Below are 27,008 nucleotides of genomic sequence, written 5' to 3'. Positions count from 1 at the left end.
CACAGTTTCTATTAAATAGTTAAATACTTAAAAGTAAGATGAACTTATTTGTCAATTTTCTAGAGAATATATTTGCCAGTGCTTATGATACTTGGAGAATTAAATGTTCATCTACTTCTACATCTGCAACATGGATGCTGCTGATTCATCTGGAGAGAGAAGGAGAAAGAGAGAAACCCATTAGCCAGTTTCAAAAGAATATACCTATAGGCACACAGTGTAATTTGCTCTCTTCTATTCACTCAAGAGGACCAAGGTTGGATAAAATGCAGAGGTCTGTTTGCATCTTCAAAGGTTGAATTAAAAGTCTACAAGAACAGGAGACTTGATTCAGAACAGCTCATCTTTGACTAGTTTGCTTGTGGGCAGAGGGGAAATCTCTAACCATCATGATGACCCCAATTCTGAACAGGTGTTGAGCTCAAGCAGGTGTTGAGCTCAAGTATGGAAGTTTCTGCTTACCACTGTTGTGGAAGATGTCCAACACACACACACACACATGAAAATATACTGTGGTTGCTTATGTGAACATTATGTGACCTAAAGTCCTATAAGCTATGTGATAAAGCAGTTTTATAATTGTTTTTTCACATAGCAAGAACAGTGAAAAGAATTTAATTGCAAGCAGTCATGTTGCTTATAAAACCATGTTAGAGATTTAGCACAGAGGTTTATTGCATAATTCACGGGCATGGCATTACTCTGCTATACAACTTCACAACTCAAACATAAATGCAGAAATAATGTGGCTTCTTAAAATTCCTTTGGCCGAGGGCTTTTGTTTTGTTTTGCTTTGTTGTTGTTGTTACCCATCATTCAGGTATTTTTAGTACTGCTGACGCATCCACAGGATGACCCACTTTATATTTCTCCTTTCCTATTCCTCTAGGGAAAAAAATGCCAATACAAAATCATAAATGAGGAAAATGTATAAAAAGGAAAGGTGTGTCTCTTCAGAAGCACCTGCCTTATCCAATATGTAGCATTGATTTCATTCCTGTATTCTATTGGAATAGCCTCCTGAGTCATTTGACATTGCAAATTGAGTCATGTTTCTGTAATCAGCTCCAGGAAATAGTGAAAGAAGTGGTACAGAGGTTTCTTTTTATAAAATGTTCCTTTTTTTTTTTTTTCATTTTTTTTTTTTTTTTTTCCTTTTTTTTTTTTTTATTGGTCGTTCATAACATTACATAGTTCTTGATACATCATATTACACGGTTGATTCACGTGGATTATGAACTCCCGCTTTTACCCCGTATACAAATTGCTGTATCACATCAGTTTCCCTTCCATTGATTGACATATTGCCTTTCTAGTGTCTGATGTATTCTGCTGTCTGTCCTATTCTCTACTATCCCCCCTCCCCTCCCCTCCCCTCCCCTCCCCTTTTCTCTCTCTACCCCTTCTACTGTAAATCATTTCTTCCATTTGTATTATCTTGTCTTACCCCTCCTTTCCTCTTATATGACATTTTGTATAACCCTGAGGATCGCCTTCCATTTCCATGCACTTTCCCTTCTCACTCCCTTTCCCTCCCACCTCTCATCCCTGTTTAATGTAGATCTTCTTCTCAAGCTCTTCGTCCCTACCCTGTCCTTGTTTACTCCCCTTATATCAAAGGAGTCATTTGGTATTTGTTTTTTAAAGATTGACTAGCTTCACTTAGCATAATCTGCTCTAATGCCATCCATTTCCCTCCAAATTCTATGATTTTGTCATTTTTTAATGCAGAGTAATACTCCATAGTATATAAATGCCACATTTTTTTTATCCATTCATCTATTGAAGGGCATCTAGGCTGGTTCCACAGTCTTGCTATCGTGAATTGAGCTGCTATGAACATCGATGTAGCAGTGTCCCTGTAGCATGCTCTTGTTAGGGCTTTAGGGAATAGACCGAGAAGGGGAATAGCTGGATCGAATGGTGGTTCCATTCCCAGCTTTCCAAGAAATCTCCATACTGCTTTCCAAATTGGCTGCACCAATTTGCAGTCCCACCAGCAATGAACAAGAGTGCCCTTTTCCCCGCATCCTCTCCAGCACTTATTGTTGTTTGACTTCCTAATGGCTGCCAGTCTTACTGGAGTGAGATGGTATCTTAGGGTAGTTTTGATTTGCATTTCTCTGACTGCTAGCGATGGTGAGCATTTTTTCATGTACTTGTTGATTGATTGTATGTCCTCCTCTGAGAAGTGTCTGTTCAGGTCCTTGGCCCATTTATTGATTGGGTTATTTGTTATCTTATTGTCTAATTTTTTGAGTTCTTTGTATATTCTGGTTATTAGGGCTCTATCTGAAGTGTGTGGAGTAAAGATTTGTTCCCAAGAAGTAGGCTCCCTGTTTATCTCTCTTATTGTTTCTTTTGCTGAGAAAAAACTTTTTAGTTTGAGTAAGTCCCATTTGTTGATTCTATTTGTTAACTCTAGCGCTATGGGTGTCCTATTGAGGAATTTGGAGCCCGATCCCACAGCGTGTAGATCATAACCAACTTTTTCTTCTATCAGATGCCATGTCTCTGATTTAATATCAAGCTCCTTGATCCATTTTGAGTTAACTTTTGTGCACGGTGAGAGATATGGATTCAGATTCATTTTGGTGCAAATGGATTTCCAGTTTTCCCAGCACCATTTGTTGAAGATGCTATCCTTCCTCCATTGCATGCTTTTAGCCCCTTTATCAAAAATAAGATAGTTGTAGTTTTGTGGATTGGTTACTGTGTCCTCTATTCTGTACCATTGGTCCACCCTCCTGTTTTGGTACCAGTACCATGCTGTTTTTGTTACTATTGCTCTGTAGTATAGTTTGAAGTCTGGTATCGCTATACCACCTGATTCACACTTCCTGCTTAGTATTGTTTTTGCTATTCTGGGTCTTTTATTATTCCATATGAATTTCATGATTCTTTTATCAATTTCTACAAGATATGCTGTTGGGATTTTGATTGGCATTGCATTGAACTTATATAGGACTTTTGGTAATATCGCCATTTTGATGATGTTAGTTCTGCCTATCCATGAGCAGGGTATATTTTTCCATCTTCTAAGGTCTTCTTCTATGTCTTTCTTTAGGGTTCTGTAATTTTCATTGTATAAGTCTTTCACCTCTTTTGTTAGGTTGATTCCCAAGTATTTTATTTTTTGGGGGGATATTGTGAATGGAGTAGTTGTCCTCATTTCCGTTTCAGAGGATTTGTCGCTGATATACAGGAATGCCTTAGATTTATGTGTGTTGATCTTATATCCTGCCACTTTGCTGAATTCATTTATTAGCTCTAATAGCTTCTTTGTAGACCCTTTTGGGTCTGCTAGGTATAGAATCATATCATCTGCAAATAGTGATAATTTAAGTTCTTCTTTTCCTATTTTTATGCCTTTAATTTCTTTTGACTGTCTAATTGCTCTGGCCTAAAATGTTCCTAATATCAATAAAGCCTAGAAGTGTGAACAATTTTGGGCCATGATTCTGTGATTTGATTCTCAAAGAACTTATGTTCTCTGCCATCCCCATGTGAGTTAAGTTTCTTCCTTTCTGTATTAGTTATCTATTGCTGTGTAACAAATTGCCCTCATAATTTTTTATCTCAGAATTTCCATTGGGTAGAAATTCAGTCACAGCTTAGCCGGGCATCTCTGGTTTGTGGTTTCTCACAAACTACAATTAATGTATCAAAGAGGAGCATTGTGGTCTCAGGTCCTGGCTGGAGAAGGACTAGCTTCCAACATCACTCATATGGGCACTGATAAGGTAGTTTCCCATGGGCTGTTGGCTGCAGAGAGCCCTCAGTTCCTTGCCATGTGGGCCTCTCCATAGAGCAGCTCACAGATGGCAGCCGTTTTTTGTTTTTGTTTTTGTTTGCAGAGAAAACAGTGAATAGAGCCAAAAAGAGAGAGTGAGCAAGATAAAGTTTATGGTCTTTTGCAACCTAATCTCAGCAACCCCTCATCACTGTAGTTAAGATTCTGTTTGTTCAAAGCAAGTCTCTTGCTCCATCCCACACTCAAAGGGAAGGGATTGCACAAGTCTGTGCATTCCAAGAGATGGGAAGATTGAGCTGTTTCAGAAGCTGTCTTTCAAACTCCCATGCACAAGTTTGTACCAAGGTACATGCCCATGCCTGTTTGTTCCAATAGTGAGTTCCTCTGCATCCTCTGGTGTGGTTACCTGGCTCCTTGCTTTTGCAGATTTCCTTCATTTCTACTTTTCTTCCAAGTCCATTCAAAATATAATACCCAGTTTCATCCTATTCTAAATAGCTCTTCTCCCCTGCTCAAGAACTTCAAGAAATGGCTCCCCATTCCTTGCCTCAATACAAATAATGAGAAACTCTAAATCTAGATTTAATTAACTCTTCCTTCCCTTCTCTGTAGAGGCTGCATTTGTAGCCAAATGGACTCTTGCTATTCTTTGGGCCCTCTGCACACTCTTTGGCCTCTCAACTCATGCTATTCCATTAGCTAACAATGCCTTTCTCCCTCTTTCCAGTTGGGAAAATTGTAGACACGTGACAGAAGCTTTTCGTGAACTGCCAAAATGAAAATGACCTCATTGTTGAACCTCTTGGCATTATTGATCCACTTAGTGATTATTACATTCTTATCCTATATAACTATCTATGGATGAGATATGGATGCCCTTCCTTACTCCCAACTCTGCCTGCCAACTTGGGGGAGGGTCTGGAGAGCAGGAATAGTAGCTGACTTCTCTGTTATTCCCCATGGCGTACAGGGTAGCACCTAGCATATCACAAGTGTTCCATAAAGTCTGGAACATCAGGGAGTGCTGTGCTTTCTGAAGTGCCTCCCTCGTCCCCATTAGGAAAGCATGAGAAAACTGAGACCCGGAAAGTTTAGCTACTTGTCTGACATCAGGCAATGGCAGAGCCCTGATTATATTCCCAAGTTCCAAGGCCCCATTCAATTCCCCAGCATCCTGACCTATAAGAAAAAAGTGAGCGATTTGGGATCCTCCATTCATACTGGGCTCTTTTCCCTTCCCTTTTAAATATAAAAAGCACCTAACTTGGTTTGAGTTTTAATATTGTAGTTCAATCACTTTCCAACTCTTGCTTTGTAATAAATGTCCTCTTTGCTTTTTTTGAAAACCATCCCAGGAGAAAGGAGGCAGTAGGGTAGTGATTTAAAAGAATAAAAAGAGCTTCATAAGCAGGAGAGCCTGGGACTACAATTTCTTGTTGCTCTGGGAATTAATCTTTTCAAATTACAAAAAAAAAAAAAATAAATAAAAAATCAGCACCAGGAAACATCGTGTTCTTAAATGTCAATGTGCCTTTTGCTGTCCCCCGGTTCACTTCTGACCATGTGATGATATTATCATACAACTCATAGCCTGCACAGATCAAGACAGTTCCAATGACCCAGGACATGTTGGCAGGATGCCATGGCTGGAACCACAAACATTTCTGTCAGCACAGTGGTGTGTTTGGGTGTGTGTCAACGTGTGAGTTTGGGAGACTTAGGCATGAAGGATGATTATTTCTCAAAATCCATTGTCCAGACCTCCTTAGGCAATATTCAGCATTCAAAATTACTTTTGGCCAAGTCATGTTTGCACCTGGAAACTGTAAGAAGTACTGAAAGGAGATGAAACTTGATGACGACAGGAAGTGACCTACAGCCCTACAGGTGCAGATGTATTGACATAAGGTACTAAAGTAGGAAATTATGGTTTTCAAAGAGAAATCGGATCTCAGTTTCTCTTTTAACTCAGTAGGATGTGTGTGTGTCCTTGGACAAAATCCTCTAGCCACTGTGAAAACATGATCCCTAATTTCTTGCTTTTGTGGGTCCAATACATATGAAAGTCAGACTTTTCTTTATGATCTATCCATCCTATGTCAGTATTGTGGCTTCCAAATGCTGTGTGAACCTGGTTTTCTAAGCTCCAGGTGAGCTAAGTGGGTGATGGCCCCAGCCAGAAATGCCAAAGGAATTCGTTTCAGCCAGCAAGTTACTTGGTGACCAAGGCTATGGCTTGCTCATTTCATTTTAGTGTGTTTCTTTATGCACAAATCATAGAAATCTTTTTTTTTCCCTTTGGCATTTCCTTGCTTGGTCCTCCTTTAAGGACATTTCTTGTTTTTCTACTTGAATTAGGGGACTGACATAGGTGTTTATTTAAAAATAAATAAAAAAATAAAAAATAAAAAACCCTGAGCATGAACTGTGTAGCTAGTGTGTGAACTGTCTCCAAGGGGCCATGGGCTGATATAATTTTGACAATTTGATCAGTCATTCACCTTAGCCATGAGATATCTAGATGCTATAGGAAAAAAAAATTTAAAGCCACATTTCACTTAACATACTGCTTCAGAGTCAATCTTGGGAGGTCCTTGGGTTTAGCTAAAGATACCTCTTCATTTCTTTCTTTTTCTTTTTTACTTTATTTTATTTATTTATATGTGGTGCTGAGGATCAAACCCAGGGCCTTTCTCATGTGAGGCAAGCACTCCATTGCTAAGCCATAACCCCAGCCCCATAATTCTTCATTTCTCAGCAAGTGATTTCAGAAAAATTAAGACCATTGAACTTCACCTGTTGAACCAGGTCCCATAACATTAATTTCTATCAGTTTTCTTCTCATGTGCCCTGGTTGAATTGTGCTAATTTTGTTTTCTCCTTTCAATCCATTTCTTTTCTTCCCCTTTACCCTAATCCCAGTGTTAAAAGTAATAACCTGAAATATCCCATAGGGATGGTACATGAGTACTTTTGATGCCATTTCCTTGATTCCACCAAATGTTTGTTTGTTTGTTTGTTTGCTTGTTTGTTTGGTATGATGTGCTTAGAGGTGGGAATAACAGTGGAATAAATGTATTTTATCTGTAAAACCTAGCACTGGCTTTGAATTATCCTGAGGATGCAAATGGAAGACAAAGTATATGATGTACAAGAGGAAAAGTAGTAGAAAATGCTGTTATTAAGCTGCTTGTATAGGAGAAAAAGATGCTTATGTTTGAGTGAGATTGGCTAAACATCATGGGCTGAATTCTGACCCCAAGTAGTGCAGTCAGCTCAGGAGTCCTGAAGAGAATCTGGCTTTGTTTTGATCCAAGTATTAGTCATTGTTGGATGGATTTTTTTTAAAGGATGATTTTTGAAAAGATAAACAAAATAAGGACACAAAGAACAGGAATAAAAGCCATGTATCCCAGGGAGCACGTATTCTAATGATCTTCTACTCTCTTTGCCACTGAGAAATGCCAAAAGCAGGTGAGATTGGATAAGGCCTGACATATAAGTCTGCCCATTTTACAGATGGTCCAGGGCTTGGGAGCTGGTTCAGCCAGTCCAGGCATAGCGCCTCCTGCCTCTGCCCAGTGGACTGCTGCCACCAGATACAAAGCAAGTGCAGGCCCACTGAAACCCCTTCATGCTCCGCGCAGACAGGCGCAGCAGGACCACACGGAGTCCATTCTTCTCCAGCAAAGTAGTGATGTGTTCCAGGCAAAAACCCAATAGGGGATGTTTTGGCCCAAAGGAAACATTTACAACCAAATTATACACCTCGGAAAATAAATGAGCTTTCATTTTGGAAGGAAACCCTGCCAGGTTCTTTATTATTTGCACCACAATCATAAAGTTGGTTTTAATCTCTGCAGTGGAATGCCATTGGGTTGGCCAACTGGCAGGCTCTGGTGGTTTGAGTGGGGACCTCTTCACCCTGAGGAGCACACAATGGGAAGCAAAGGGAAGTACTTCTCCTGAAATGTTTTTCTGAGGATCCATTGGCTTTTTTTTTCCTCTTTTTTTTTTTTTTTTGGCATGTTCATTGCAACTTCAAAGCCGACTCCTTTCTTCTTTTTCTTTCCTTTTATTCTCATTTTTGAAAATTCCTGGGGCCTTCCAGAAAAAGGCTTAATATAATGTGTCCTTTCTAAATGGACAGAAATCCAGGAGTAGGCCCAAGAAAGTCTATAATGGATTTCCATTGATTCCTTGAAGGGGAGTTGAATATAAAAAGCTTAGAGAGAACAGAGAAGAAGGGCTATGAAGTATGTTCTCTTTTTTCTACCTTAACAAAGAAATCTGGTGATTTAACCTGCTGGGAGACTGCTCCCAGGATTCATGCTATGAAATGACCCTGTAGATATAGCAGCTAGGAGGCTTATGGTTTCTGGGATGGTCTGGGGTTTCAAATATTTTATACCATTATCAGATGAGGTTGCTGGGTACAATGTCCAGATTTAGGTTTAGAATAAAAAAAGTTCTCCTACCAGCTTTCCAGTATGTGTCTAGGTACTTGCATTTAGGAAAATCCCTCAATAGGGCTCAGAGTAGATTAAGCTTGCAGAGAAATTCACACTCATACTGAGGACAGGAGAATGAAGTCCTTGGTGGGCATGTGGAGCTTTAGAAAGCAAAGCAGGAAAGCAGATGATTGAAGTGAGTAATGGGCAAGGCTTCAGTGCTCATTGAAGGGGCAAATCATGGCAATGCTGTTAAGAACCCTGAGCAGTTTCCAAACTTTGCAGCATTTTGGAATCCTCTGGAGATCTTTTTTAAAAGTTCTGATATCTGCATCTTACCCCAGTCACTCCTGATTCAAATAGTTTGGGGGTGAATGCAGAATATCAGACGTACAGCAAAATCTGGGTACTCCTGCTGCAATCTATAAGCTCTGTGAGGGTAGGGACCATCTCTGTCTTGCTCCCCTTTGAATTTCCAGCCCCTGCAACAGAGTAATTGACTCTCAGTAATTATGTTAAACGGATACATGAATAAAAGTCTTGTAGCTCATCTACCCACACACCATCCAAACAAATCCCAGATAATTAGGTGATTTCAGCTCTTAAATATTTTGGGTTGTTTAGGGTAAAGTGTGACTTAAGTTTCAGATTTTCCTTTCCCTGCCCCCTTTATTTTACCTTCTGCTTCTCTTTACTTACAATATCCTAAGAATGATTTTATAATCCCCTGTCTGGATCACTTTTAATATTCATGACCTGGCAACTTTATCATTTGTGCCTATAGATTGCTTTGCATTTTCCTTAAGTCAGGACTTAGACCTGAGCTCCTCTGTTCCTGGGGTTGTCTTAGGCCTCTCTATAATACTTTAATTATTCATTGGTAGATCAACACAGTGGTTCTTCACCAGTGAATCCCTGGAGGCATCTTTTATCCAGCAGTTCCATGGGCAGCACTTGTTCCCTTGTTCTGACAGGGAAGGTTTCCATTTCCCACTCACTGCTTCCATCCCATCTCACCCCCCCTTCTACAGACACCAAATTCTGGCAGTGGATAAGTCAGGCTTTATTGTAAAAATGTTTATGGAGACTGTCAGTTCTTAACCTTGAAACTGAACCATGCTGTTTGTATTTTTCCAAGTGATGGAGAGTGTGAAGGACTAATGAAAATGGAGCGTGAAGAGATCAAACATGCGTCGTGGAATCTTTGTTCAAGACCTGGAATGGGAGAAATTCCACTTTGGAGGGGGAGTGTGGAATTCTGGGGAATGGGATCCTCTCTTAGTGGAGCTCAAGGCCTGAGATCATGACCTGGCATGAGAGAAAGTGAGGGACAGGGAGTGAGGAGACTAGCGGGGGGAATGTGGGAGGCAGGGATCATAAGACATTCTTTCTCTTTTGAAAAGCTAGAAACATATTTCCTTTGGTCAGAGAGCAAGTAAATTCACTTGTAACAAACTCTATCTTCTGACCTTCTCAAGTCTGCTTTCAAAAGCCAGGATTTTGAAAGAAGCCATTCATAAGTGTGTGTAACACACCATGTTGGAGCACTTTTTGCTGACCGTGTGACTTCTCTGTAGACCACTAGGGAGGGTGAGCATTTGGAGCTGGGAGTCAGGCTCTTAGTAACTGAATACCCAGAACTTGGTTAAAAAAAAAAAATGAGTTTGGCTCTATCCAAAAGGCCAGTCTTTATATCTGCAGACTTGAGGAGTAAGTGGGAGAGTCCAAGCTGAAGCCAGCAAATGGCACTTTCACAGGACAGTATGTAAGTTTTCTGGAAGAAGGTGAAGCTCCAGTTGCTACATGAGCTTTCTAGTTAGGGCCTGTGCAATTATTTTAACAAAAGCAATTCCTGGAGTTGGATTTTTGGCAGAATTAGGCCCTGTCTACGGAGTCTTCAGCCTCATAGGTGTATCAGGCCTCTGTTTCAAGGAAGATCTCCCTGGAAAATAAGGAGAAAGTCTACAGAAACCTTTTCTCCAACTCTCTTCTCAGTCTCCCATCTGCTTTCTTCCCACTTCACTCACTCCCTGATGAAGGTTTCTCCTCTTTCTTAGACCTGCCCAAGGCCCCCAGGCCCCTTCAGTTTCTTCCTTAATCTGTTCTCTCTGAGCAAGAAAATTTATCCTATCCAATAGTCAATGTGGACTCAATCCTGGCCTTCCCCATGGACCTATCTGCCTTGTTTAGAGTCAGATTACATGGTGAGGGAGAAATCAGTTGGAGGCCACGTTTAGAGTACTTGCTAAGAAAGTCTGAGGAGGCTACAACATATTGACATATTGACACCAGGGAAAAGCAGGAAGTGAGCCCCATCCTAGAGTTCTCCCTCCATCTTCACACATTTTTATCTTTTCACTTTGCGTGGTGTTCTCTAATGTCACTACACCCAGAAACCCAGCAAGATGAAGAGTTCTTCCCTTCCCCTCCTGATGTTCTTGTCAAACAGAGATCTCCAAGTAGTGGGTGATTGCTCTCGGAGGCTCTCCCCAAGCTGGACTGGATTCCTTGGAGTTCATTTGCTATTTACCTGACCACATTTTAGCAGCATAGAATACACCAACTCTCTGGGAGCCCTTCCTTTCTTATATGCCATTTTCTTTTACTGACATGATCCTCGGAAGAACAATGCCTTTACTGCTTCTAGCAACCTGTTCCTCATTCCTCATCTTCTCCTGGTTCAAGTAGAGCCATCTCACCCCTCCCATCCTCTCAATCCCATCCCATCCCATCCCATCCCATTCACTCATTCAAAGGATATTTAGTGCAGTTCAGATTTGGGGATGGGAGGTAAAACTTCAATTATAAGAAGGAAAGATGACTTGTCATTCCTGTAAAACCACAGAGGGCAACCAGGCCGTGCCGCCGAAGCAGTGAGGGCTACAGCCTCAGACTTGGAGTTAGTAATCTTGTATTCTGTGCCTCTTTCCTCCCCAGTGAACTCCTGGTTTATACACAGAGTATAAAAAAGTAGGGACTTGAATCTCAAAACCCAATTTTCCCTGCTCCTGCCAAGCAGGTCTGGTATGATTATACTTAGGACTAGTTGCATTTTAATGGGGGATCATGGAGGCAAAAATGGCTTTAAAACTAAAATGACTGAATCACTGAGCATTCCCAATATCCTGAAGGTGGGCCAACCAGTGATCTAGTTCTTTCTCTACATTCTTACCGCCATGTTTACTCTGGGGCTATTGGAAGTGGGTTTTTTACTTTCCATAATTTCCATCAACACAGGATGCCTTCTGGGATGTTTGCTAGTCAGGGTTCTGCCTTCAGCTCCCTGGAGTTCACATGATCTAAGGTCCCGTGAAGGGACAACTTTGGTAAGATTCTAAACTTCAGTTTTCTCATCTTTAGAGTGGAGTTGATGGTAATTGTATCCTTCTGGTGGGGATCTTTGGAGAAATTGGCTGGAATGATGCAGAAAAATGTTTAGACAAGGTGGGTAATTCCTCTTCTATTTTCTTTTGTGGTTTGGGTAGGTATGTAAGTTCTGTGCAGAGGTAACTTTCATGTAGAGGGGACACAGATCATGTGTGTGAAGCTACATTTGGGCAGAAGATGGGAAACTCAAGGTGGCTTCAGATTCTCTTAGTATAGACAACACCTCCAGGGAGGTGAAAGGAACAAGAGCCTTGGAATCTGTTTACCAATGAGGAGCCACTCAGCCTCAATTTCCTCTGTGGATTTGGAATTTTCATGCCTATATCAAATGGATGTTGTGAAGATCAGATTTAACACAGTGTCCTATTTTCCAAAAAATCTTCTGTTTGTCTCTGTAGGTCCCATTTTTTTCACCCTTCTTCATTCTAATCTTTGCCTTGGGTACCTAGTATACATGCATTACATCAAGAGAATCCCTTGATTTCTGGCTTCTGATTGGGTTTGGCCAGTATTATACATGGCAGGGGAAGAGAAGAAGAGGAGAGGGAGGTTGCAGGATTTGGTAAATCCCCTATTTCCCTTTCCCACCCCTTATGTACACATACAACTCTTGCTTTCCTTTGGATAGCAGTATCCTTTCTTTTACCTTGCAGCTTCAGGTCTGGGGATGTAAGGTCTCCTTGATCTCACTGCTCTAGGTACTGAAGCATACTTGGTACTTTCCACTAAAATGTGTAAATCGTTCCTTTATTAAACTTTCCTCATTTACCAAGTTTGAAAGTACCATGCTTTTCCTCCTTTACCTCACACTGATATATCCTAATACGGTGATGTTTATACTAGGGAGAATAGTAAACATGTAAACATGGTCTCTGTTTCAAATGCTACCCCTAATGATTACCTCCTAAAAGACAACCTCTGAAAAGTTCTTCTTGTGAACTTCAGCTAATTGAAGAATTATCCTTGGTGAGAGAAAAAAAATGGGAGATGCTTTGTTTCTCAAGGATGAGAGTAGGAAACTGTATAGGGGCAGGGAGGTTGAAAGTAGGTTGGGTACCCCTCACGGTTGACTCTCTGCCCTCCCCTTGGGTCTCTACATGAGAGGTGACACCCAAGGAAAGTCCTGCTCACAAGGCATGATCCACCAGTCTTATTTCAGTGTATTAGTGTCTTAGACCAGAAATCAAAAAGGAATCATTAGAGAAGATAAAAAAGCATAGGATGGAGATGTAAAAGAGCCAATATATAGGGAGTTTTAGGGTCATTACTAGGAATCTGGGTAATTTTACTTCCTCCTATTGAAAACTTCCACCACCTAAGAATGCCCCACTTTCTGTCTTGCATTTTATATGTGTTTGAGAATTCCTTAGCTTTCCCTCTGGAATCTGAACTTACTGAAGACAAAAATCTATCCAAATACAGTTTTCATAATCTTAAAAACATGAGTCTCATACCAATATAGAATAAACACATGTCAAAGATTTATCCAATTTATGATGAAACTAAGAAGACAGTAATGCCAGTTCAAAGCATTTGAAGATCATTTATTTATAAAGTTAGTTGGGAAAATCTTGATGAAGTAAATTTTTAGACATAAACAAAATTGGTTAATGTCCCAAAGGGCCATAACACAGTAAGCTTTGAGTTATTATTTCTATCAGGCTGAAAACATTTGCATTTCTACAAGCTAGCATGTAACTTTTAAGATTGGCCCTAATCAATAGTAAATAACAAAACAAACAAAGATGCATTCTCCTAGAGAATTAATGAATCTTGGACAGTCATGTCATACTGTGTCCCAGTATGAACTGATAAGCTTGTAATCATCTTTTTGCTGTATTTCCAAGATGTGGATAATCTGGCTTAGCAAGCCACATGCTATTGAAATTATCTGATCCTGATACCTGTACATAACAGATATCCAAGAAGTGTTTGTTGAATGAATCCATGAAGAGAACAAACATCCCAACTAGAGAAAGCTAAGTCAAGGGCCCACAATTACGTGGGCTGTCAATTCTCCAAGCAAGGATCAAACCATTTCCCTGGAGGGGAAACAGAACAGCAGTGCAAATAAGAACAATCTGGATAGGCAGGTGGGAAAGAGACCCAGTCCTGGTGGCTTATAGCTTTCTCTTTACCTTAGGCCATATTTGATCTGTGATAGCTCTATAATTGTTTATAGTGTCAGTAGGGGTTCCCCAATAAATGAGCATTACTAGTTTCTGGCAGTCCACAGAGCCGTACAGGTGCATCATGAAAGTGCAAGGGAGAACTGTTAAGTATTAGCTCTAAATCTTTGAAAAACTGGCAATGGAGCTGTTAACACAGAATCACATGTAAATTAAGGAAGTAACAGGCAGGGGGTTGGAATTTTCCAAGACATTTAACCTAGTTTTGAGTGAGCAGGTAGGATAAGAAAAGGGAAAGGTGTTCTATTCATTGAAGATAGTATCTGCATTTTATGTATTTAGAACATCAGATTTTTGGTTTTCCACTCCAGAGTTTGTTCAGTATTTGCAATAAGACTTTTTAAAAATATTGTTGTGGCATGATTTCTCTAGAACAAGTATCTCTTGAGGATTTCACTCCCAGAATTTCAGAACTGAATAGACTGAGAGATTTTCCACATTTCCTATCCTAACATTTTGTAGAAGAAATAGCTGAGATCCTGTGTCAGTTAGCTTTAGCTGTGTAACACATCACTCTAGATTCATTTATACACAAACATTTATAATTCCTCATGATTCTCTGGCTCAGCTGTGGCTCTTCTTGTTTGGGTTGGTTCAGTTGAAGCTAGATGGCCCAGAAAGATCTCAGTGGTTGGCCATTCGTAGGCTGGTTGGTCTGGGATGGATGGTTTCTGCTGCACATGTCTCTCACCATTTAACAGGCCAGCTCAAGCTTCTTCACAGGATTCCAAAGAGCAACAAAGATAAGCAAGCCCCAAGGCACAAGCATCTGTTAAGTCTCTCTTCATTATTGTCCTTTTAGCCACAGTGAGTAGCATGGTCAAGCTCAAAGACTGTGTTAGAGGCAACTACCCAAGACACAGATTTTTAGAGAGACAGACTTTGTGGGCATTTTTACATCTATCATAGATGCAAAGGTACAGTAACTTACCAAAACTAGATAAAGGCAATGATGGGACCCAAACCCAGGCCTCATGACTCCTGATTGTCCTGTCCCCTTCCTGGTACCAGGAGCCCATTTCTAGGATTCTAAGGTTAAGATCATTTTCCTTTTCAAACCTATTTTAGAGGTACTTGGAACAGAGAGCTTTGACGTTAGGTGTTAAGAGAATGCATCTCCTTAATTTGAATAAAAACTAGGAAAAGCTTCCCAATTTACCCTACCCCAGGCCTCAGCCTCTGAACTCTGCCATCCCATGTTTTTTGACTTGTCTTCTAGGGTCTTTCTTCCAATAAAACAACACCATCCTTGACCTGGACTTTGGGTCCCTTTCAGTCAACATGGGGAGATACAGAATCACTGCAAGGAGTATTCATCTTCCAGCTTTCCTTGTCCTGCTGGACACCCTCTCCTGCTCAAGGGAGGACTTAGACAGTTGAGCCTTATAAGCATACTGATGATTTGGTGCTTCTTCAAACTGGGTCCTGGAAAATGGGTCCCAGATAATCACTACTTTGTTTTCTTTGCCATCAATGGAGAAAGCACAACTTGAAAAATCACCAGTAATCCATACTCATTAAATATTTGCTCAGAGTTTGTCTTCCAGGGAATGCTGAGCGCTAATGTAGCCAAAGAGCAGGGACTGAAGCCCCCTGGTGGCCACCCTTGGCCTATCTGTTATAGCACTTGGCAGATGAGCTCTGGCCTCAAATTCAAAAACCCAGAGACAAAACTTTGCCCTTAACTTCATCCTGAGGTGAGCTGGCCTCACACCCCCAAGGGGTTTATCAAAAATATTCCTTCTGGACCAGGCTACCTTCCTGAAAAGTATTTTGAAAAGTACAGTTTCTTCATCTCCTTACATTTGCAGGGATGTTTCAAATGATGGATTCAAGATTTTTTTTTTTTTTTTTTTTTTGGCCAAACTGGCACAACACTCTTGTACTCAACTTCTTACATGTTATCTTAGACTTGAAAGAATAAGCCAAGCTTCATTTTAGTTCATTCCTTAGCTAAACAGGACATAAAAGAAATGTGTCTTGGAAAGTTACCTCTGTTTTCTTTGCTAGCAATGGAGAAAGCACAACTTGAAAAATCACCAGTAATCCACACAGTTTCAAGATCAAAGCAATTTACAGAAGGATTTGAGATGAAGCAGTGAAGTGTTGACTTCCATTTGTCAGCTGGTCCCAAGAGGCTTCATTAGGAAAGATGCACAGGGACGGATGGCCCCCTCCCCCACAGAGCCAGCTCCCTTGCCCAAGTGCAATGAGCTTCTAAGGCATCGCCTGAGATCATAAGTAAGGTCACTCCCATGCCCTAAAGTAAACATCATCATGATACATTCTGCCACCATAATGAGAGATTCCCCAGCTATTAGTCAGACCTTCAACAGAAGGCTCCTTGGTTCCCACCCAGAACTGCAATACTCCAGCATTCTTGAAACATGATGATCCTCTGTCTATCCCCGAGGTTTGTCTTTGGTATCCCCAAATGAAGATTGAAACATATGCCTGGCCATTTCCTCTCTGCCCTGATCCTAAAGGACATTGCATTTTTGTGCTTGTTGTAAAATAGAACTATGGATATCTACTCTGTTCTAGCTGCCTGAGGGAGAGGGATTACTACCACACACAGATGTATTACACAAGAGCAGAAGGTGGCCAACTGTGCCATCCACATATTCACAATGCACATTTTCTCCCCAATGGATCCTGGTTACCTCTTTCCAGTACTTCACAGGAAAACCTCTGCCATTCCCTGCTGCCATTACTAGGGTGTAGATCTCCATCTCATCCTCCTGAGAGCTAAGAAGAAGCATGACCCTTGAGAAAAACATGTTAAGATCTGAAGCCCATCGTATTCATTCTCCTGCTTTTCTCTTCCTAGGAGTGCTTGGTCCTCAATCATGTGTAAAGATAATCAGCGTGCCCTTTATTCTTTTATCTCTCCAAATGAGGAAACTTTTGCTCTCCCCTTTGAAATCCTACCAGTGGCATTCTTGAATTTATTTTTAGACGTGTGGAGTCTTCCAGACAAAATCGATGCCCAGCACAGATAAAACCCTCAGTATGTTTATGGTGGGTAGAAGAAAACCAAGTGTTTTAATGTGGAAGGAGCACAGACATATGCCGGGTGCAATATGGCTTCCTTTAATCTGGAAAAAGGAAACAAGCATTGTCGATAATAATATGCAGATGTCCAGCTCCAAATGAGGACATATTGCTAATTAGCTATATTGTTAGTATGTTTTAAGGGGAGAGACTGTAGTGACGTTAATTATAATCTCTGCTGTTTGTTGTTCAAAGTCTATGAGACCAAATGCATTGCTAATAATATCTTCTTTAATATCTTCAATAGAAGATTCTTGGATTTTTTTTTCTTTTAGAATACCACATAAAAGCCACATTAGGGGTAATGAAGCCTGTAGCCTGAGCCTAATTAAAACAAAATCTAACAAGGCCCATAGCCATCATTATCATCAACTAGTACTTATTGGGTGCCCCCTAAGCTTGTGGAATTGGGGAGTGTGGGATTTGGAGACTGCAGATATGGCCTGTTCTTTGCCCTCCAGGAATTTGCCATCCAGTCTGCCTCCAAGAAGTCTGCCTGGTTGTGTTAATCTGGGAATAGTTACCACCGCCTTAAAAAGGAAAAAGCACTAAGATTGTGATAGACAGCCACAATTTGTTACTAGTTTGTGCCTCTTCTGGAGGCTTTGGAAGAGGTCAAACCAGCTCTGTTTTTCACATGCCAGCCTTTAGCTGGTCTTTACAGAATAGACAGGTGGCTATTTGTAAGCCAGAACAACAATGCTTAGCACATTTTTTCCACAAGTGGATCCATCGCCCATTTCCACACCTTGATCTTCCCCCTCCAGACAATCATCCTAATTTGTCCCGTAGCTCAGTTATTCAAAGAACCCCATTCCTTCTCTCCCTTGTATTCACTTGCCTGGGCCAAATGACCAGCTGTAAGACTGGCCATTCTGACCACTCTAACTCTTAAAGTGGTTGTGGTAATCCACCTTGGTTACAAGGGCAGCCAAAATGAGCAGCTGTACCCTCACAGTGGTTGGAGGCAGTGGTTGTACATCTTAGACCAGAGGTGTATTCAGCATGAAGCACAGATTATAAAAGCATCTGGATTTATCATCTTAGAAATTGCATGTCTCAGTTCATCTCAGCAGAGCTCTTCCAGGGATATTCAGGGCTAGGTGATGAGAACAAAGAAGGAAAGAGAAGATCCTTGCACCATACAGCTTCAGCAAGCTCCCAAATGTTCTGTAGGATGCCACCAGGGAAGTGGTGGTATAGTGGACAATTCACAACACGGTATGACAGGAAGCTCACAGACCAAAGGCTGGTGGGCAGAGACCTCTGGATGTTAGACTTAACATTTATATCATTTACTCAATTAGTTTATAACAAGAACACAGAGTGGCTCTGACCATCATACCCACCCCATTGCAGTTCTAAAGTTCCTTTGGTTTTACAAACCAAGTTGTCAGGTCTTAGGAGTCCTTTGTAGGATTGCAATCATCCTGACCCACCTCCCTGGTTCTCTTCTCCTGATCCACCTGCTTAACTTTTACTTGCCTTTTTGTTTCAGCTCAGACTTACTTAGCTCATTCATTACTTCCTCAGGAAAAAAAATTTTCTTTCTTTTTAATACCAGGTTTTCAAAGTAGGGAAGTTTATAATACCTACCTCAAATAGTGTCAATAGCTTTTCTGTTTTTTTTTTTCTCTTTTCTAAGCATCATCATAAGCTCATGGATTTTCACAGAGTCAATGTCAATGTACATCATTCAATTTTTTGTGTTTTTTTAAGTGCCCAAATCATCTAATCTTTGAGCAATGAGGGCCATTCGAATTGGTTCTTTTGAGAGGACCTTGTCACTCATTGAAAACTTCTTTGCTCTCTGTCACAAAGAGGTATCCCAAATTCATCTGTACCTTTCCTGCCTAAGCACTGAACTTAACCATTTATTCAAGAATCTCTCTTTTAGTGAGGACAACCCCTTGAAACTTACTGATAGTGCTTTAGGACAGTTCAGAGGAAATATTACATTACACAGTGAGCAGTAGATTTGAGGGAAGTAATATGTTAATATTGAAATGGTGAAAAGATTCTGTAAATATATGCATAGATTTAGAATAGGATATTAGGAAAGTTAGCCCCAGAACACAGCATCTGTAGCCTGGCTGCCACTGTGACGTTCATCATCATGTTTCATCAAATGCCTTCTGGTACTTCTGTCAGTAGGGGATTGAGTTCAATTGCAAGTCAGAAAATTCAATAAATAGTCAATTAAGCTAAACAAGGGTTTCATATTTTTAATTATTGTTTTTATTGACACATAATATGTTGCATCTTTATGGGGTGCGGTAGGTAATACATGTATAAATGTGTAATGACCAAACCAAGATAATCAGTATTTCCATCTCTTCAAATGTTTGTCATTTCTATGTTTTAGAAATCTTTGGACTCTTCTAGTTGTTATGAGATATACCATAAATTGTTGTAGACTATAGATACCCTACTATGAAATGGAATACCACAATTACTCCCCCCCCCATCTAACTACATTTCAATACTTTCTGTGTCCCTTTTTTCCTACCCTTTCTCAGTCTCTAGTGACCACATTCTAATCTCTTCTTCATTGAAATAATTTTTTTTAACTTCCACAAATGAGTGAGTGTATGTGTTTGTTTTTCTATATTTAGTTTCGCTTAATGTGATGTCCTCCAATTCCATCTGTATTGCCACAAATGACAGGAGTTAATTTTGTGTGTGTGTGTGTGTGGTGCTGAGAACTGAACCCAGGGCCTTGTGAATGTGAAGCAAGCACTCTACCAACTGAGCTTTATCCCCAGAACTTGGAGTGAATTTTTTTAATGGTTGCATATTCAACCATGGTAAACAAAACAGCCTAACACTAAAAATCAATGCATAAATCAATAGACTAGAATAGAGAATTTCACCATTTATTGATTATCACAGCTCTAAAATTAGAATCACAATCAGGAGCATTAGGAAAGATGCTACAGCACTGTAAATGTTAGCAATAGTGTTAATGATGATGGTAAAAGACACTCAGGTCACCACTCTAGGTTGGATATCACAGCTCCATCATGCTATCAGCAACCTGGCTCCATTCATCTTTATAAGCAGCCATATTTAAATATGGCTTTCATCTGCATGTCTGCCAGCTGCCCCATTTCACTTCAAGTTCTGTGTCCTCACTTCTGACCAGAAAAGGTAGAAGAAATAAAGGCAGAAGGCAAAACTGAATCTCCCTCCTTTTCAGCAGTTTGAGCCAACCTGTTCTACTTACCCCTCCATGAGCAGAACTATGTCACTGGTCACCCCCAGCTGCAATGAATGCTGGGAAATACAGCTTTACCTAGCTATATTCCCTTCTGAAACAGTGAATTTGTTTGTTTTTTTTTTTTAAGGGTAGGCAATTGCAATGTCTGCCACAATACTGCTACCAGAGGCAAAATACTAGGTTGCCAGAGCACAGAGTTTTTATGAGTATTGCTATTTTGGGTGATGATAAGTTGTAAAATAATGAAGGAGTAGGGGCTGTGCACAGAGTTAGGAAGCATCACGCAGTAGCTGGATAATCTGACTGACCTAGATCTCTTGCCTCAGTAGCTGAACAGTACTTGTGCACAAACCATGTAAACCAAGTCACTCTGTTTCTCTTTTCACTGGGAGTTGCAGTTCTAAACTTGGCATCCTAAGGGGGAATATTGCTACTGGTGCTGTGCTATAGCACCGCCAATGTGAATGCACAGACTAAAGATCAACTCAAGGACAATATTGTGGGGAAAGACATATTTTCCCAAACTGTGCAAACCTCCTTAATGTCACAGGCAAAACGAATCCTGTGGTATCTCAGAAAGAACGGTGTTGTCTCTTTTCAAAAATTCCCAGACATCCCTGATCTATCATCTTCAGAGCAGAGTGTTTGCTTGTCTAAATAAAACACACACTGTTTAAATTGTTGCTTTGAGACCCACACTTTCTGAGAATGTTTATGCTACTAGAATAATTTTAAGTAGGGTCCTACTTAAAATTCTGGTGACAGCCAGAATGACGGAGTGATGTCCCCAATCAGGACCTCTGAGGGAAACTCTGCACGGAAGATGTACAGCATGTCATTTTGAGAAAAGTTGAAAAAGACCTTTTTCCTGCATTGTTAGCAGATCTCGTCTCTCATCTCTGACCCCAGATTTAACATCTAGATTACCCAAATAATAGCTACTCCCAAATCTTATTATCAATTGAATAACATGGAGTTTCAATTTGTAGGGCCCATTCTTAGATACCCTTCCCCATCGTGGAGTTCCTAGCTTCTGGAGGGTTTTGAGGCATGGTGTTTCAGGGAACCAAGGTCTCCAGTGGAACTCTTTTAAGAAGAATAATTCAGATATTCAAAGATCATGATGAGCATTGCTTTATGATTTACCATCTTCCAAATAGTTTTCGAACTCTGAGTTGGTGTCTGGTGTCAGGGTTGTTGGGACATATGGATCAATGCCACAATTGTGTGCAAAACTCAAGCCAAAACACACTTGAGTCCCAATCCTCAAACTATTCCCGGCAGAGGCGCTTGTGGCCTGATTTACCCAGCCAGTGGCCCTAGCTCTACACTTCTCTTTTATTGTGTAGACCCAACCTAACCCAGCCCAGTTAGCTTGAACTCCTGCTGGGAGGGAGGGTACAGGAAGGTCATTATCTGCTCTGCTTTACATGAAGGGTCATTGAGTCATGGAGAGTTTAAGGAGTCTGTTTGGTCTAAGGCTAAGCTAGATCCCTGTGTGGGTAGATTTCCTATCAGGAAAAATTTAAAAAACCAGATCAAGTAATCAAGCAAACTCGTGTGTGTGTGTGTGTGTGTGTGTGTGTGTGTTTGGTTTGTTGTTTTTGTTTTGGGTGTGTGTTAGTTTTGTACTGGGGATTGAACCCAGGGGCTTTCACATGCCATCCAGGAACTCTACCACTGAGCTTCATCCCCAGCCCTTTTTATTTTATTTTTGAGACAAGGTCTCCTCATGTTGCCCAGCCTGGACTCAATTTTGCATCCTCCTGTCTTTTTTCAGACATGAGCAAAATGTTAAACAGCAGCAAAAATACATTTCCTATCTCCTAAAATGTAGAAAGAATACTTCATTCAAGGGAAAAGGAAAGAAGCATACCATTTTTAACCCTATGAACAGTGTGTCTTGGTGCAAAGAAGTGAGGGCTTGATTTGCACGGATCCTGAAAAGAACTGAACAACACACTGGGCCCTTTCTGTGACTTATATTCCTGAATTCTGAGCACAAATTCTCCAGGAGAATTCAACTGTCCTCCCTAACACCACTGGGGAAGTTTTAGGTTGGGTGTCCAGGGATCAGAGGAAGACAATTCAGAAACTAATTGCATTCTGTTATGTTCCCTTTGGAGTGTGATCAAGAGCTCTCATGCTTGGGAAATGTTCTGCATGCTTTCTTCTCTTTCTCTCTCTCTCTCCCCCCACCCACTTCTTCCCACCACCCCTAGCCCCCACTTGTTCTCTGTGTGTTGGACTCGATCAAAGAATAATAGATCTGGTCTCTGTTGCATTGAGCAATGCCTCAGGATGCCAGGGCAACTCCCTCTACAGGGATGCGCCAAGAGAGAAAAACCACGACAGAGGTGGCTGGAAAGGTGAACAAAGACACGGCCACATCTGAGTGAAAAGAAAGGGCAAGTGAAAACTCGAAGAGCACCCAGCTTCCCCCTCCATTACTCCTTGTCTTACAGAGGAGGCAGACCTGCTGTCTGAGTCCCCCACTTGGCCTCTTCAAACGTGCACAAAGGTAGTCTTTGTATGTTTCTTTCTGGGGTTGTTCTTGACCTTGGTGCTCCGAGTCGTGAGTGTTTTGATACCAGATGTAACCCCTTTGGCTGGGTTATAGGCTCTGCGGTGGGGGGCAGGGAGTGCGTGTGGAAACAGTGTGCTGAAATATAACTCCCAGACCCCAAAACATGCCCAAGAATAACAAGAACATTAACCACTGACCCAAACCCTGATGAAATTCTATCTTCATATCTCCTTCTACCAGTAAACATGAAAATGCTGCCATCCCTGAAGGCTCAGAGGAAGCCTCCAAAGAGAGGTCCAGGGAGAGCGAGGAAGAGGAGAAGGGCTGGTTTGGGAAAGGAGTCCAACAACTTTCTATGCGCTCCAATCACTAGGAAAAACTGGTCCCCCGGTGGCAAGTAAATAGTGACATTTTTCACTCGCTGGGAAAAGAAGTGGACTTGCCCTTTCCAGAATGAAGCCATCCCATTTCAGAATGCCTTTTGGTCCCCTTTACTTTGGCTCCTGACACTTCTCTCTCTTTAGATGGTTCTTCAGCCACTTCCCTGTACCCAGCCCCATTAGCTTCTGTTCTTCAAATTAACCAAGTGACTTCTGCCGGAGAAGGATTATCTTCTTTGCTGTTTCCTTTACTAAAGTTTCTTCCCCCCAGATCATGGCAGGGTACTTCCATCTCTTGCTCAGATCTTGGTCTTAATTGTCACCTTCTCAGAGAGGGTTTTTCCCCTGGCCATCTAGTCAATGTTTTTTTTTTTTTTTTTTTTTTTTTTTTTGTCATCTTTCTTTTATTTGTGGAAGTCTCTGATCTGATCTTATTTATGTATCTGTGTGTTTATGGTTTCTTGCCCTCAATTATATGTGTATTTTAAATGAATAGGCCCCAAGTCTATCTTGTTCATTGCTGAATCTCCTCTGCTTTGCAAGTAGTTGGCGTTTGTTGATTGGATAGAGGGATAGATAGATAGGTAGGTGGATACAAGGATGGATATGGATGGATGGATGGTTGAAGGGATGAACACAGATGGATAGATGAATGGATGGATGGACAAATGGATAAATGGGTATAATAATTTGGTTTAAGTCTTTCATCCAGTTTGGTCAAATCTTTTGCTTCATGGCTCACAACAAAGAAACCAAACTGGATGCTAGTACTTTAACTCAAGCCAGGGCAGTTAATCGATTGAAAGTGTGAAAAAGAAACTATAATTTGGTTCCAGTTTTAAAGGAGCACTTATTTTTTCTTCAAAATAATGCTTTTGTTTTGATGTATTTTGGTGCTTAGTAAATAGTCAATAACCCATTAACCCTCAGAAAATCCCCAAGTACCAGACTGGGAGAAATTTCCTGATGCTTTGGCTTTTTAAACTCAAAGAGATAGTAAAATGAGTTAGAAATACTATTCTGGCTTAATTCCAGCCACTGGAATTGTCCTTGCTCCTGAATTTAAGGAACTGTTAAGAGTGGTATTTTTATTCAGGTGCCTCCTAATTAGTTGTTTGTTTGCTTGTTTTTTGTTTCAGAATAACCTCAACCTGGAAAGTGACTCCACATCAGAAACCAACTTTGCTCTCTCCAAAGAAGCACCAGGGGACCCTCTGGAGCACCAGGCTCCACATCAGCCCTTTCCCAGACAGCGATTCTCACAAGGGACTGGGCACCCTTCACTGCAAAGAGATGGCCCCAGATCCTTTCTCCTTGATCTACCAAACTTTCCGGATCTTTCCAAAGCTGATATCAATGGGCAGAATCCAAATATCCAGGTAATTCTTGGCAGCTGGAAGGTGGAAGAAAATCAAACAGTCCATCTTTTGTTTCCTGATCTGACTCTAATGGAAACTGCTGCCTGACCTCACTTTTCTTCTTAACCCCTTAGCCACTCCTGCCTATGATAATGTTATCTCCCTAAGAACACTGTTGATTTTCTTCTCTGCAAAATCCTTCATTGTGAGATACACCATTATTTTATGAACCAACACCTGCCAAAAAAAAATTGTCAAAGTTTGACATAACAAGGACTATAAGACACATTCTGACTTCTGAGGCATGAAGTATCAAAAAGACAAAACAGAATAGTACACCCAAAAATTGATGAAAAGTGGTAGCTGTAGGAAAGAACTAGTGTAGCTTGTGAATAGAGTGGGCAAACAGTTTGGTAGCATTCAGGACAGCACTTCCTTTTGGAGCCTTTCTAGCATGAGGAACTCCTTCAAGAGGGAACAACCTCCAGGTGCTCTACAGTGTAAATAACTGATAAAAAAAAAACCTTAAAAAATGAGAGGAAGGAAGATGAGAATGGAAGTTCCTAAGAGAAATATAAATATGTACCACTGTGATTGGATGAAATAGGGAGAAGTGATGGTGAGAGGAAGAAAGGGTTCCTGGGATTGAAAATAAGAATACTCATCTACACTGAAATAGTCTAGTATCCTTTGCAAAGCAAATGGTGATCTGATCTGACCCCCCAGACACCCTCAAGAAAGAAACAAAAGCAAATGTCATTTTTCCAACACTATAAGTAACACAACAGACCCAGGAAATGACTATTTGGTTTACCACAGTTACATAGGTACTAAATAGTAGTTGTCAGGCCGAAATCCAGACCCTCAAGAATATTTACCCCACTAATCCATGTTTCAGAGACAAACTCCTCTGTTTTTAATGTTATTTGTACCTCCCTCTATTTATTCCCCAATGGGGTCCCCCTGATGGCTGAGGGAAGCCACCCCGTAGGCAGTCTAGCCCCTACTTTTTTCTGTCCTAATATGCCTGCTTTCATTATTTTAAGCTTTTTTACTGATTCTTTTCATTTATGTAGGAACAGCTTTTCCTCTGCACCAAATGCCAATTGGCTTATATGACTAAAAGTTCACGAACTTGAAATCAGAGCAATTGATCTTTAATGAGTTATCGCTCTCTCTCCCTTTCTCTCCTCCCCCTTCAACATTCTTTGTATGATACAGTTTTAAACCAGTTTCCTTGAACAAAGTTGTTCTGCTCATAAACAACGGTGTCATGATGGGTGATGAATGTCTCTGAGAGCACAACTTCATTAGAATACTTCAACCAGCCCCTGCCGGGTATAAAACATAGTATCAGGTTATGGGAAATTAAGAAATTCAAGTCCTGTTCTTTTCACGAAATGACATAGGTGTCAACATCCCAGCTACCACATAAGACAGTGCCAGAAGGATCATGAGAACAGAGCAGGAAAAAGCACAGTGTTCCAAGGAGGACAAATGCCAGCAGATGAGAAGAAGCAGGGCAGGGCTCTGGATGCTAGACAAGTGAAAAATGATTTAGAGGTCACTGTTTGACAACCTATGCAGAAGAAAGACTGCCTGCCCTGATTAATATTTTTGATGAGTCTTGTAATTAAATAACTGGAAAAATGAAGCTTTTGCTACAGTGATCCTTCTCTGGGAAATTGCCACATGGCTTTCTGGTAAAGAATAATGGATCCACTTGGGGGAGGTATAGATTCACCCAAATAAAATAAATAAATAAAGCATAGGCATCTTCATACTGTTGCTCCCTATCATGGCTTCCCCCGTAGGAGGTAACTTTTCATAGTTTATAGATTTTATGCTTCCAGGACCAGACAGCCCTCACCCCAAGAATGCTTAGACCACACCCAAAACAATCTTAAGCTTCTTATGGTTAGCATTTTGCTAGAGGTAGAAATGTCACCATGGGGCTAGATGTCAAAAACTGAGCTATGAGAGTAATAGGTTTTAAAAATTATTAATGTCGTGTTACAGGAAATGCCTGGACACATGGAGAATGGAAGGCTGCAGGCTTTTCAACTCTTCCCTTACCCCAAAGTTATTGGGTACCTGTGCTCTAGTAATGAACTCAGTTTGGAGGCAGAACAATTCTTATCCTTTTTCTTTCTCCCAGATAAATGCATCAATGTGGAAATGCCTATCCCCTCCCCAGACCCCACTTGGCCATTTTAAAAATATTTCCTAAGTGTTAAGGAAGAACAGTGGGAAAAAAAAAAAGAAAGTGGGCAACCTCATGGTTGCTACTGATAGATTTGTACATGGGCTAGTAGAGCAACCGAGATTGTAATTCATCATTCATTGTACAAAGCTGTGTCATTTAGCAGATGAGAAGTAAGGAACACTTTGGAATAGTTCTGTCCAGCTTCCTGAAGGAAGAGGGAGCTGCCTGGAGTTGCTGGGTGTGAAAAGAGTGAGGCATGGGGACAGAAAATAAATGTAGGATGAATTATGAGAAGGCCACACTGGACCATGGATACTCACAGCATGGGGTTCTGTCTGGCAAAGCCTCTTGGATTTTATAAGATGCAGCTTCTGGGTTGGGGTTGTAATTCGTGGTAGAGTACTTGCCTAACCTCCATGAGCACCAGCACTGCAAAAAGAGCAAATAAATAAATAAAATAAAATGCAGCATCTCCCTGTGCT

At 40.8% G+C, this 27,008-nt stretch overlaps 1 protein-coding gene across 1 annotated transcript in view; it reads left to right on the top strand.

Moving 5' to 3' along the window:
* Positions 1-27,008, top strand: part of Ism1 (isthmin 1) — a 74,378-nt gene that overhangs the window by 21,834 nt on the left and 25,536 nt on the right. Inside the window, exon 2 of the mRNA XM_026397652.2 lies at positions 24,102-24,341. Within this exon, the coding sequence (XP_026253437.2) occupies positions 24,102-24,341 (240 nt within the window). The remainder of the gene's footprint in view (positions 1-24,101; positions 24,342-27,008) is intronic.

Source organism: Urocitellus parryii, chromosome 6 (genome assembly GCF_045843805.1).
Source record: "Urocitellus parryii isolate mUroPar1 chromosome 6, mUroPar1.hap1, whole genome shotgun sequence".
Lineage (NCBI taxonomy): Eukaryota > Metazoa > Chordata > Mammalia > Rodentia > Sciuridae > Urocitellus > Urocitellus parryii.
Note: the sequence above shows the minus strand (reverse complement) of the source record. Positions and strands in the feature narration are given on the sequence as shown.